Below are 14,051 nucleotides of genomic sequence, written 5' to 3' on the forward strand. Positions count from 1 at the left end.
CTTAATTATACACCGGGTTGCCTTTTCGTTATGGATAGACCTTATATTTTTTAAAAGGTGGAATACTTAAAAACCTCCCTAAACTTGGCACGGATTATTAGTTACAAGCCTTAATTATTTGTGGTCTTAGTTACCTCCCTCAACTTGGCCTTTTAAGAGTCATTACCCCTTGGACGCTGATGTGGCAAAGAGTGTGGGTGCACTCTTTTTTAAGCGTGTGGGAGTGGAAAAAAATTAAAAAAACAGCTTCCAAATCGGTTATTTTTTAACTTTTAATTGTCATATAGTCATATATAATGATTTATTTATTATAACTATGTATTTCTTCTTGCTTCATCTTAACATACAAGGTAGACTTTACTCTAGCTTTTATTATTTTTAATTTCTTCTAAGATATAATGTCTATTTGTTCCAACTGCATATTTCTTTTTTTGTTTTTGGTCGAATTTGTTAAACGTTTGGTAGAAACTCCATCATTTTAGCCAAATAAAAAACTTTTAGCAAAAATAATGGAATACCAGTGGTGTATATTTCCTGTCTTTTTTCTTTATATATAATGTCTCTTTATTTTAATTGTGTATTTTTATTTTCGAGTCAAACCAATAAAAAAAAATTAGCCATAGCTCCATTATTTTTTACCAAATAAAAAACATATAGCCAAAATAATGAACGTGCAATTGTACACTCTTTTTATATCTTCTTTTGATGCAATGACTATTTATTTCAACTGTATATTTTTACTTTTCAGGTAAAATCTGTAAAAAAAAAATATTTTTAGATCACCATAATTTAGAGCTATATAAAAAATTATAGCCAAAATAATAAATTTCAAACTATGTATTTTATAACTTTTTAGATGCCTTGATTATTTATTTCAATTGTATAAATCTTTATTTTCATGTCAAATTCAAAAAAAGAATAACTAAAACTTTATTATTTTTGCCAAATAAAAAGAATTAGCCTAAATAATGTAGTTCTATCCAAATTTTATTATAAATTTTATTCGAAAAAAATTATCTAAAAAAGTAACATACTTAATATATTTTATTTTTCAAATAAATGTCAAATAAAGAGAAAAATCTACGTGGCAGGCGAATGCATACCACTTCTCAGGGATGAGATCATCCAAGGGAGTAACAGCTATTGAATAATCAAGTATAAAGGATAATTAAGATCAGTTCAAGGACATAACCAATAATGAGTGCCATGTTTCGAGGTGGTATAAGGTATTTTGTCTTTTTTTTAATTGTGGGACCAGACATCATAACTCAACCACTTGACCAATCATAATTCTCATCATCATATTCCTTCTCGAAAATGGCTGTCTGCATTATGTCTAACCACTTTTCAAGAGCACAAGGAACTTTTCTCCTCCTCCGTCTTCGTTCTCTCTGCATAATTTCGTCTGATCAAATATCAATACCGAACAAGTTCCGGTACTTTCTCTTCCTTCTAGAATACAGTTGTTTTGAAGTGAATTTGGGTGGTTTTTTGTTCTTAGAAAAAAGTCATCGTACATGTATGTAACATCAAAATTTTGAGTTTTGAAGCTCTTTTGGGCTTTCATTTATGCAGATAATTAACACTATTAAGTAAAGGCTTTATTATTAAGCTTTAGTGGAAGTTGATCTTCTACTCTCTGTTGATATCTGATAGGTAATTGAGCTCGTGCATCTTATCCAGAATTACTTCAAGTTTATGTTCTGCGTTTTGAGTTTTTAATTTCCGTTCAGAATAAGACTTTTTTTTTCCCCTTTTGTGGTAAATATGGAATGAATTTATTGGATAATGTTTGTGGAGTTTAACTTACATACACTGTTAGGTCACCCAAAAGATATTTACATGTAATCCTCCAGTAAAATTAGGATTTGTAATCTTGAGAATAAGTCAAGTTATCTGCTACAATAAGTCAAGGCAGCCTTACAGTGTTAAATGATACAACCTAGGGAGAACCACACTCCAAAGCTAGCTCTTGAGGTGCGAGAGCCCAAGGCTATATAAACCCCACATTAGCATATTGCAAGACCATGTAGCATTCAAGTGACATACCTTGCAATGGACCATACAAAACTACCATGCTCCGCATCTGTCGTCCTCGACGGCTCCACACAGGGTAGCTTTCACTCTAACACAAGTATGTAGCCCTTACCTAGGTAGCCATTTTCGAGTCAGGTGCCTAGGTACCCGTAACTGGCTGTGCACTAGACATTTCTACCGCTGAGTAAACACTGCAATATCAGCGTCACCATCCACTACACATGGGCACAGAGGGTGTTGGGTGCCTTTGAGACCATTGAGACAACCCAGGGATAATCACCCCCAAAGCTAGCTATTAAGGCGGGAGAGCCCAAGGTTATATAAGCCCCACATCAGCACATTGCAATACCGATGTGGGACTCAAGTCCCATACCTTGCAATGGACCGTAAGATAAAAGTTCTTTACACTATTCATGTATATAACTTAAACTCATGTTTGTGTTTCTGGAATTTAGCCCATTTACTTACTTTAGTAGTAAGGAGCTGCTACTTCTAGCGGGCAGTGTACTAGTGAATAGGACAAGTGAATCGAGATTACTAATGACTGATGGAAGTCGAGGATAGAACATGTTCTGTGCCTCACCCTTGTCTCCTTTTGCATTATCATACTGTATTCATAATGGGATATTAGTCGATGATTTAGCCTTCTCTTGATAACTTTAATAGGACTTTTGATTAGTAGGTGCCACTCCTTGTACTCTTGGAGTTTTTGATTTGAATCAAGAAGTTGAGCCATGCATGTATTCTATCTTAGAAGTGGCTTTCTCCACAAGGGAAATAAGTGATCTTGGTTTAAGTGTTTTCAGGATGATAACATACCCTTTTTCTATGTGGATAGCAGTCTTAATTAATGCAGAATATGATTTAAAAATCAGTATTCTCAACTCCTTGAAATGGTGTTGAAAATCTTGATGTTGCACGAATCTCGTCATGGTAGCCTGGTGGGATGGATAATGGTAATAGATAATAAACTTGAAACCATATGTAAAAGGGTTTGGAAAGGGAAGAAAGAGGTATGATAGGAAATTGAGGCAAACCTGCAATAATTTGAGCCATTAATCTCAATACACTGCCAATGGCATGAATCCAGGAAATACCAGCTTTGCCATAAATTTTCAAAGATGGGGTGTGTGCTTCTGCCTCCTTTGGGCCCAAATATGAATAAAACTCATCATATAGTGTTTGTGCATGTTATAGTAAAGAGCAGAAGTACCTAAGTCATAAAGTGCACACATGGAGCAATAGTCAGACCAAATGCGTAACTAGCCATGAGTACACCTTTTAAACTTATCTTTATCGATCTCTGGTCTGGTTTTAAGTTGATGACAGTCATTTACTGAATCCATCTTTAAAATTTTATTAAACCTGCCATCCTTTCCAGAATTTTTCTCCATCATTGAGGTTGGATATCATTGTTTGACTATCTTCATTAGTGGCTTGACCACCAACATATACTTGAGTTTCCACCTTTTGGAGTCGACTAAGTGATTCTGTGGCATAATATCCAAGAAATATTGTGCATATCGATATCAAAAGCATCAACTTCCTACTATTGTGAAAATTGTTGGGGAAAGAGAATCTTCTGGCTCCTCTTCACACCCTATTAAAGATAACATCAATCTTCTCCAGTCAAAGCTGGTATGATAGCACCCAGAAGAGCTTAAAAGCTTTATATCCGAGATATGCTCTGAAAATCCTGAAAGATTTCTGTCATAAGAAAGCATGAAACATGACAGTGATAAAGATGGTACTCAGACTTAAGATCTGTGGAATCTCTATTGTTGTGGCAATATCTCCGCGCCTCATCTGCTCATTTGATATCCATATGGACTAAATTCTAGTAGATCAACTCTTGCTGATCAACGCCATGGACTCGAAATGCTTCACTCTTTTATGCACATGTATTTGCTGAGGAAACCTAATCCGGAGAAGAGAGAAAAGGTAAGTGATGTCAGATGAAGGGAAGGCAAGCAGAAAGAAATTGAAAAAACCTTTGGGTGAGATTGTTTTGAATATTTTAGAATGGAGTGAAAAAGTCTATTATGGAATTTGACTACGGGAGGGTGTTCCTACTTTTTACAAAACTCATTTTCCTATAGATGTTAAAAGCTCATAAACAGTTATCATGTCATCATGTCAGGAACAGTAAGCTTATGCATAATCTATGATAGGTAGTATGCCCCTTCATGCCTTCCAAATTATTTATTAAGGTACTTTAGGAGTCACACTTTTAATATTTGAGTTTTAAAGTCCTTTGTGGAAAGTGATTTCAATATGATACAACAACTGTCATTCTTCTACATCTTTAAAGGTAATAGACAATAATCATAAATAGTATATTTTCCACTGAGGTTGGGATCTGTGAGTTGGGAATGCTGATTATACTTGCTAATTCTGGTTTCACTTAATTCCAGTTTTAGGTTTGCTGGCAAACATAAACAGCATGGGTGATGGTCCTCGAGGAATAGAGGTCTTTGAAGATCATTTTCAAGCTTCAACATCTGGTGAAGACTCTGTACAGAGCCCATCCTTATCTAAATATATAGGGAGTAATGATTCTTTGAGGTATATCTTCTAAAAGACATTAGAGGTGAATAAGAGTTACATGTTTGTAAAGGAATTCACTTATTTTTATTTGTTTTATTCGGCTTCTCCCGTATTAGAATAGATCCATTAGTAGATCGCGGACTAGAAGAAAATTGAAAGGTGCTGCTTCAATGTTGAATTTGTTTAGCCTCAGCAAGTTAACTTGGATGTCTGGCGCAGATGGTCAAGAAAAGGTACATATTTTTTAAAGTTATCCTCTAGCTGTCTAGCTTGTATTTTCCTACTGAATTGTTCTGAAGGTCATCATTATCTTTGGGGTGGTGAAGAGAGTGATTACAGATGTTATCATGCCTTGCAGGTAGTATTAACTGCTGCAGAAGTAGAATCTCTTCAGTCAGAACTTGCTGCTTTGGAAGAAAGAGAAGCACATTTAAAAGCTCAGTAAGATTCGATACGTCCATTTTGCGCTATCTCATGCCTTATGCAACCCATGCTGTTTTTCCTTAAACATAACCGTTTGTAGGGTTGTTTTCCCTTTGATAATATTGTGCTTTTGTTTTCTTATTGTGAAACTAAGAAGGGTCTCCCAGGCATTTAGCAGGTTGGTGTGGTTATAGTAATTTCTAGATAATAGTATTTTACCTTGTAAAATAAATAGCTATTTATATATTATATGGTTACAATAGTTCATCATTCACCATGTTCAATCCCTAATGCTTGCGAGGCTCCTCTTCAATCATCATTGACGATCACTATGAATATCATTTTGAGAATTCAAAAGCATAAAAGGTCATCTCTGTTTTTAAGTGCATCATCAGTGTAATATTAACATGTTCATAAATTTAAATTTTTCCAACTTCTAACAGAAATGACCACAAGGATTTGAGTCAAACCGCCCCCGGATTTGGTTCAACGGCAAAAGTAGTATGACACAGCTGTATGGTAGGTTCTGGTCACGAGTTCGCATCTGCTGCTGAACCAAGTCTGGTTTTTAAGTGGAGAAGGGTAGAGGGATGACCCCATTATCCACTGAGTTTCAAAGCGAGAAACAAGGGATATCTCGGTTAATGAAAGCAATAGAATTGGGCCAAAGTTAGTTGCACTAATTTTTATCTTAATTTATTTCCCAAGTTGAATTGGGTTAAAAACATGGAAATGTGTTGCAGTTTTCACTTTCCTTTCAAACGAAGAATTTGTTAAAGGTAGAGCAATGATGAGTATCTGATGGAAAAGCTGCGTAATGTACTCTTACATGGGTTCAGAATGTCCAATTATGAAACAATTATATAAGAGGAATCAGTAGTAGGTGCTCCATCAAACATGGGTACAAAGACCTAGCAAGAGCAATTGAGTGGATAAATCAAAATCCAAAACAGAAATCGGAGCCAGAGATGTGAATTGAATTTACTTTAGAATAAAGGTCTCCTCACTGGGATGGGTCTCTGATTCTAAGACAAGTACACAAATTGTAATTGAAAACATGACTATTTTACTTTAAGCGTTTTTGTCATTTCTAGGTATAGGGAAATCCATATCAAATTTCACCAGCAGAAATTTTAAATAGCATGACTGGCGTTCCCAGAAAGTGAGAAGACCTGATTTATCTATGTAATACCTTCTCTAAACAGCCTCCAAAGTCCCTTATTGTTATGCTACTATCACCTAATAGTGAATGAAACGTTATATAAACAGTTGAGAATGGAGTCAAGTCCCAATTTGAACAAAAACGAGGGATCTTCTCTCGTGACAAATGTGAAGTACTGTTCAAGGATCACCAATTTGTCCTACAGAACATCACGACTAACTAATGTAACGGAGAGGAAAAGAGCCTTCAGTAGAAGTAATGACTACTCCGTCAAAAGAGTATTGTCTTTTTGATTTTCATTATTTTTTCTCTTCACAGATTACAACACATTGATGAAGTAGTACGGGCTGCACGACTTTCGGGGTATTTGGACATGAGAATGGTATTAAAGAGCCAGCAGCTATCATCATCTTAACGCTGTTTGGATTTCAGACAATACTTCATTGAATTTACATTTTTTGTTCCACAATTTTATTCTGCCTTTTTTCGATAGAGATGGGCAACTTTACCCGGAGAACCTCTTCCAGTTGATGACACTGATGTTGATGATTGGCTTCCAAGATTTTTTGTCCTTCAGGGGTCGTGTATTTTCTGGTATTCGTCAAGCACCGGTAATTTTTTCAACAGTTTAAGTGTCTGTAGGCATGCATCTCTTGATACTCTCCAACTACTGTGTAAACATGTTATTCCAAGCTCTTAATGGTGTACTATCACACTGTATTTTTTGCCCAGCCCCTCTATCAGATAAATTTTGAATTTTACATTGTATGAAGATTTTCTCAACCATTTATTTAGATAGCCAGATAATCCTCAAATGACGTCTTAGAGGTTTTTGCCGATTTATTGGTATTTATTACAATCTAATGGATCACCTTGAATTTCTTGGTATCTCCTAGATGTTTTTGTTGAGTCAAGATTAACTGGTTTGAGATATTAAAAACTAGAGATGGCAATTTTTAGTGTGTTCCAAAATCCTCACCCTTCCAAACCTCGAAAATCCTCCAGGTTGACCCACACCTAGCAAGCAGGTGGGTGAAATATTCATATCTTATGTCTGCAATGTTTCAAGGTCAATTAAACATTTTCCCAGAGACCGATAAATGGGAGTGTAAAGGACATAGAAAATGGTAGAAGACAGTGTATGGCTGGGGATGGTGAAAAAATCCGGAAGAATGGCAGACTAGACAAACTTATAGGGTGCTAGATGGGTAGTGCTTATAAACAGGGTGCTAGACTGACCACGGACAAATGTGCCGTCACTATTTCCTATGTCAGTTAAGGAGGAGAGCAAGTTGGATAAACTTGGGAGAAACTTTATGTGTTAGGGTAGCAAGGAGAAGGAAGCCAATCACTTGGTAAGATGGAGCACTGTTGCAACAACCAAAGAGAGGGGATTGAATGGGATTTAGAAATATGAGGTTGTTGAATAAGAGCTTGCTTATAGAAATGGTTATGAAAATTTAACGCCAAAGAGGTAGCATTATCAAGGAGTTTAATCAAAGAGAAATATGGTAGGAGGAGAATGGTGTATAGAGTTGGTGACAAGAACTCACGGGGAAGGAATTTGGGGCACATTATGACGCTGAAGCATAGTTTTGTCTAAAGAATTACAAAGTTGGTGATGCCAGGAAAGTCTCTTTCTAGCACGACAATTAGATAGAGCATTCTCTTTTGAAAGAGTGAAGAATTAAAGAGAGAATAAGATGTTGAAGATTTGGTGACAGTAGAATATAAGAGATATTATTTCTAGGTGTGAATACAATCCACATATTATCCTTAACAGATGATGAACCAACTTCAAACTAACACTTACAGGATTCTAACATGTCCCTCAAACTCAATGAGGGGAACAAAGTTGTACATATATTGAAAATATAAAAAGATTAAACACCGTCAGAGAACCTAGGTAGAATCTTGTCAGAAAAGGTTGCTGCCAAAAAAATGGTTGAAAAGAGGCACGTCGGTGCCAGAACAGTGACAAAAGTAGCCGTAGGATCGGCAGAACTATCTCAAAAAAAGCGTGGTTTTTCCGGAACATTTACTGAAAAGAAACATGACGCAACTACAGAAGGAAACACGATGCTGCCAGAATGGTCACCAGAAATAGACATGGTGCCACCGGAGCGATTGCCAAAAAAAAGATGTCATACTGCCAGATCGATTGCCAGAAAAGGGTGTGCTGCAGCCAAAGCAGCCGCTGGAGAGAGTTATGACGCCTTTGGTCGCTGGTTGCTGGTGATGAGTGGTGATGTCCGCTGAAAGAAGAAGAGAAAAAAAAATTGGTTAAGCAGGTGACCCCCTGCTTATTGGCAGAATTTACTTGAGTCTCTATCGACACTATAGATCCTCTGCTATCATGTGAAAATATAAAAGACACCTATTCTTAGGTGTGAGATAAAATCCAATTTTAATATAGCGGTCTCCAGATTTAATCAATCTGTGGTCCTGATCACTCATTTAGAATTGGAAATAGCTGGAGCAGAGTGTTCAACTAGAACGACCTGGAGGTGAAGATGATGACAAAACACCACCTAACCTAGGAGGCACTCCGAGGACTTTCTAATTTCTAATGCTGCAGACAATTTGATTTGAAAAATGCAGGACAAGTGGATATTTACTTGCTATAACTCACAGTGAAAGCAAGTGAAAACTAGAGCCATACATGCTCTATGGAACAGAAGAGATTTGAAGCGACTATGGGACATGTTAAGAAAATGTACATCTCAGATAGCTAAATTATGAGGTGAGGATTGCTCAAAACCATTTAAGGAGGCAACATCCAATTTTCTCAACCAATGTGTGACCTTCTAACATCCCCCTTCCCTCCCCCGCGTACAGTTGGACATTTGGCGTGTGGAAAATATAACATGGGGGTCTTATTGAGTGAACCAAGAATAGGTTCCATCTTAAGGAAATGGACATCGGGCCTAACTTAACCTCAAAAACTAATTCGTGAGGTGAGGATTGCCCAAAATTATATAAGGAGACAACAACATATTCTTACAATCAATGTGGGACATATTAACATAACACAATCCTAGCTTGTATCTGGTGGATGATCTGAAGAGAAAGGAACCTAAGTTGCTTCAAGGGCAATGAACTCCTTGACAATTAAGCTGAATTGCTTATTTTTGCTTTTATTTGTTGAAAATGGGCTTGTGGGATACACTGGGTTGTTGTTGTTGTTGAAAATGGGATATCTGCATTAAGCTGAAACCTTTGTGGATTGTATAGATTCCAAATACAACTAGAAGGGGATAAACTTTTGCTTTTTGGATGTACATGTCACAGCACCATCTTAGTGCTATATGCCATTATTAAAATACCTTTAATCAATGATAAAAAGAATTTAGGAACCTAATAATAGGGAAGAAATGCCAGGTGATATTAAGACAAAGTTACACAAATAAGGGAGGATCAAAGTAAAAAAAAAAAAAAAAAGCAGCCCTGTGCACAAAGCCTCCCGTATTCACGCAGGGTTGGGGGAAGGGCCGCATCCCAAGGGGTGTAACGTAGGCGGCCTATCTTGATGCAAGCATCAATAACTGATTCCATGGCTCGAACCCGTGACCTATAGGTCATATGGAGGCAACTTTACCGTTGCTCCAAGGCTTCCCTTCGGGGGATCAAAGGAAGCATATATTAAAAGTTTGTGGGGTGTTATTGAAGCAAGCTTAGTTTGGTTTTAGTTTGATTCAGAATAAAAGAAAGTCCTTTGTTTTCTAGAGGTGTGCAGTTTTGTTCCATGGAGAACAAGAGTGTTTTCTCACACACACACAAAAAAGCAACTTGTTTTAGAAAGCTAAAGGTTTTCTAAAGAACCTTTTCGGGCAGAGCATTGCCTAAATTTCCATTCTTCACCCTCCACCTCCTCTATTGCAGATAGAGCAGGGACAAACACCTGTGGTTGGGGTAGCAATGATCTTATCTATTTGGAATAGCGGAATCTTTAAATATCTCACCTTATAGTGGCATATCTCTTGTTCTTTTACGATCTGTTCTGCATTTTATGTTATCTTTCTTGATTTAATGGCTTAGCTTCGTGTTCATTAACTTCATTCCAGAATGCTTCCAAACTTTAGCTGCAGTTTCATTATATACCCTTGGGGCTTCTCTCTCTAAATCATTTCTGATTCTGTCCTATTCTGTTTTGATGAATATGGATATTCTGATGTTTCCCATAGCTATGAAGATGTTATTTCTTGAATAAATTTGAATAAGTATGTTGCAGATCTAAGCCCCCAAGATTCAACCCTCCTATCAGATATCATTGAAGTTGGAACTCTACCTTGCCTGATACGAGACAATGAGGACAAACGATATTGCTTTTACATCTCAACTCGTTATGGACTGAAATATGAATGCTCTAGTATTTCTAAGATGAAGGTAACGGTTTTATCTGGACCATTTTGTTTGAAGTAACTATTCTGATCTCTGTCTCGGTATATCCCATTGGTATCATTTGTTTGTTCCATCTCAAATAAGGTGGAGAACTATTATCTGATGTATATATTCAAACATAATCAATTCATTTTCATCTTCCATTTGTATGCTCTATGTTTTCCTTTTTTTTCTTCCAGGTTGATTCCTGGTTGGCAGCTTTACAGAGTGATTGCAAGCTCAAGGTCTGATTGTACAACACTTGACGAGATAACTGAAAATTGACGCGATCTGCTATTGGCAGCAACATCATGTAGATAAAGCCAGAATTAGAAGAAAAAGCATATATCAGTTTTTCAAAGTTCGACTGCAACTTTTTACTAATATTTAGCCCGTGTATTCTGTACATAATCTAGCATGCAGGCTGCTGCCTCTGTGCAGTGTTGAAGTTAGATTAAGATACATACCTTTCAACTTGTGCTTAGTGTGTGCGTCGAGCTGATTTAGTCATCTACAACTTTAAGCTTGGTTCTACAACAATAAAGAAAGCTTGCTGGCTCTCTGTGGACAACGCATTCTCAAAGCATACGAGTTTAGTACTAGTTAATTGCTGGAATTAGATGCCTTAATGGTAAGTGTAGATCCATTCCTTATTATTCCTGTATTCTCTTGTGGTGAGTGTAGACCCTTATGCATTCAGCAGATAACCCAATGCCTAACTTATTACATCTCGCGTTTCTCGTACGTTAAAGTTTCGTCTTCAGTTAATTGATATAGACTCAGTCTTGAGGTTAGCATATTTATGCTATTTATAACAAGCAATAAATAAGTGCTATAAAGAAAAGGGTACACAAATTAAAGAAAATGAGTTTCGTTGAAGGTTGTCAATTTGAGATAAAATACGGTCCGGCCTATAATATCCGATATTTATGGACTAGTACCATATAAGGTACCATATGATCGTAATAGTATGATGTATAAAGTATATTAAAAATAAGTAAAATTTTACGTAATTTGAGATAAGTCTTAATTATGTAAGTAATTGGTTAATTATCGGATAGCGGGATAATACTTAGTTAATTACTATTAATTATAAGATAAGATTTAATAAAAACCCTCCCCACCCTATGTGGCAGCAAGCCACCACACAACCCAAATGACTCATAAGTCATGTTGGGTAGGTGGCAATTTAAAGTGCTAATTAAAATACACCTCATGCTAACATTTTCCAAGGCAAAAAGATTACAACCCGATATGGCTCAAAAAGAGATTTCTTAAAGAGATATTCAACTAAAATCCTTACAATCAAAACACTAACGAATTTCTACAAATTCAACAATTTCATCAAGAATTTGTACACATTAAGTAGCATGGTTAAGGTCTGTAGCAACGTAAAATTTTGCGATCTAAAGGAGTACGGTGTAACCTTTTCTTATAACACCATACGGATTTTCCTACTCCAGGTATGTATAGGCTAATTCCTTCCTTCATTTTGGCATGATCTCGTAATTACACGAGTTTGATAACGAGGCATAAAGAAAAATTCATATCCCAGAATTTACGTATATTTTCCTAGTCTTGTAAGTTACAATATTCTCCTTATCGGGACTTCATATTCAATTGAGTATTTCCTTTTCTAGTCAAGAGAGCAGAGAGTCTATATATATTGTATTGCAGTATTTTCATTACCGTCGAGTTATAATCGATGGACAGGCCCCTATTGGGCAACCTCTGATCAGATGGTAAGTTATATACCGAACCTACTGTGGTCGGGCGCCTATGAGAGAGCCTATTACGGGAGAGCAGTTATATATATATACCAAGCCTTATAAGGCCGGACAGCTATTTTACTTACTATATTGAGAGGATAGAGTCAGTATCAGCATGTGAGCATATCTTTAAATTATCTTTGACCCCCAGTTGCTTTCCATTATTATATTATCAGTTCAGTTTTCGCTTTCAGTATATTGCCTTACATACTCGGTACATTATTTCGTACTGACGTCCCTTTCTAGGGGCGCTGCATTTCATGCGTGCAGGTTCAGACAGACAGACGAGTAGACCTCCTCAGTAGGTGTTGCCCGAATTCAGCTTTATCGGTAAGCTTCTCCTCCTTCGGAGTTGTCGGGTCTAGAAGTTTTGCGTACATCTTGTGTATATATGTAGATAGGCTACGGGTAGGTCAGAGCCCTGTTCTGATCACAGTATATCTATCAGTAGAGGCTTGTGGACATATCCTGTCGGTTAGTGCAGTATGTTGGGCTTGAAGGCCCTGTACGTATATTTTGTTGGCTTGTCAGTTGTAGTAATTATGACGGCCTTGCCGGCCCAGCTTTATGTTGACATTCAGTCAGCGTTAGTCTCTATTCAGTTTTATATTTTGCATCGTATATTATCTTGTAATGTGGCACATGACCAAAGTATGACATTACATGTCAGAGTCTATTAGTCGCAAGTGATACGCAAGGATAGGTGAGGCATTGGGTGCCGGTCTCGCCCCCAAGCTCGGGGCGTGACATAACTATATTATTAGTCTCAATCGCAAAATTTTCTAAAAATTGTTCAATCGCTATTAGTGTGAAAACATAGAATTGAGCTGAACGATTATAGTAGAAATGCAGAAGACATGATTTGTCATTTTCCAATAGAAGCTTCAGCATCTCCTCTGCTTATTCTTATTTTTCATTCTCATGATTCTTCACGGTAAAATCATTTTTGTTAATCAGAGGTAGAAGTTCGTTTATTTATGTATTACTGTGCTTATGTTCTTTGAAATTTTAATAACCTGTACTTAAACCTGAAATGATACACCTTCCTCTATGAAAGTATTTGACTGAAATTCCAATAAAAGAATAGTGAGTGTGACATATGAGCTAAATATATACCATACTTTATCGAAAGCCTTTAACATGCTATGTCCTTAAAAATAAGGGAAAATATTTAAGCTAACGAATTTTCAAGTATGGAATGTACAAATTTTAAATGAATCAAGAAAGAGAACAGATTACATACAATGAAACAGAAAATACGAAACAAGTCTGTTCATGTTTCGTTTTGGGTTTCCGATTCAATCTTCACCTTTCCTGAATGAAGAAAGAGGCTCTGTTTCAAATTGTTCAAAAATAGTGACGTTGAGTTTCTCGCTCCTTTGATAGATTCTCAATTCCTAATTATTGTGACGGGTAAAATAGAATACTAAAAAAAATCATAATCAAAATACTAGTGCCTTGAGGCTAAGCTTAAACCTTTTGTGTCAGGGTCGTCGTCTCGGTGAGCTGCAACACAAAGTTAAATACCCAAAAGTCAACCTTCCAAGTTCCGATCCGGATGTAAGGCGTAATGATTTGGCACTGTCTTGGACATCACTGTATTGACTTGTTAAATAAAATCTAAAAGCACGCGATCGGGGGTGTAGCTCATATGGTAGAGCGCTCGCTTCGCATGCGAGAGGCACGGGGTTCGATTCCCCGCACCTCCATTTTTTAACAACCTCTCGTTCCTA

At 36.7% G+C, this 14,051-nt stretch overlaps 1 protein-coding gene and 1 non-coding gene across 4 annotated transcripts; both read left to right on the plus strand.

The window, feature by feature from the left end:
• Positions 1-1,294: 1,294 nt before the first annotated feature.
• Positions 1,295-11,318, plus strand: LOC104233074 (uncharacterized). 3 transcript variants are annotated; one of them, XM_009786379.2, is made up of 8 exons: positions 1,295-1,436; positions 4,452-4,602; positions 4,706-4,817; positions 4,943-5,025; positions 6,488-6,551; positions 6,663-6,780; positions 10,401-10,555; positions 10,750-11,318. In XM_009786379.2, the coding sequence occupies exons 2-8, from the start codon at positions 4,481-4,483 to the stop codon at positions 10,798-10,800; spliced, it is 705 nt and encodes a 234-aa protein (XP_009784681.1). In that variant the 5' UTR covers positions 1,295-1,436; positions 4,452-4,480; the 3' UTR covers positions 10,801-11,318. The 3 variants fall into 3 exon arrangements, with proteins under 3 accessions (XP_009784681.1, XP_070016271.1, XP_070016272.1); XM_070160170.1 differs by lacking the exon at positions 1,295-1,436 and adding an exon at positions 1,568-1,656; XM_070160171.1 differs by lacking the exon at positions 1,295-1,436 and having other exon boundaries at positions 4,463-4,602; positions 4,701-4,817.
• Positions 11,319-13,954: 2,636 nt separating this feature from the next.
• Positions 13,955-14,027, plus strand: TRNAA-CGC (transfer RNA alanine (anticodon CGC)). Its single transcript has one exon. It is a non-coding gene; the product is annotated as a tRNA-Ala (tRNA).
• The last annotated feature ends 24 nt before the right edge of the window (positions 14,028-14,051 follow it).

The sequence above is a fragment of the Nicotiana sylvestris genome, chromosome 10 (genome assembly GCF_000393655.2).
Source record: "Nicotiana sylvestris chromosome 10, ASM39365v2, whole genome shotgun sequence".
In the NCBI taxonomy this organism is placed as follows: Eukaryota; Viridiplantae; Streptophyta; class Magnoliopsida; order Solanales; family Solanaceae; genus Nicotiana; species Nicotiana sylvestris.

Coding starts and splice junctions, on each gene's coding strand:
- LOC104233074 (XM_009786379.2), top strand. CDS start 4,481: ATGGGTGATGGTCCTCGAGGAATAGAGGTCTTTGAAGATCATTTTCAA. Junction 4,603..4,705: donor GGGAGTAATGATTCTTTGAG/GTATATCTTCTA, acceptor GTATTAGAATAG/ATCCATTAGTAGATCGCGGA. Junction 5,026..6,487: donor GAAGCACATTTAAAAGCTCA/GTAAGATTCGAT, acceptor TTCTCTTCACAG/ATTACAACACATTGATGAAG.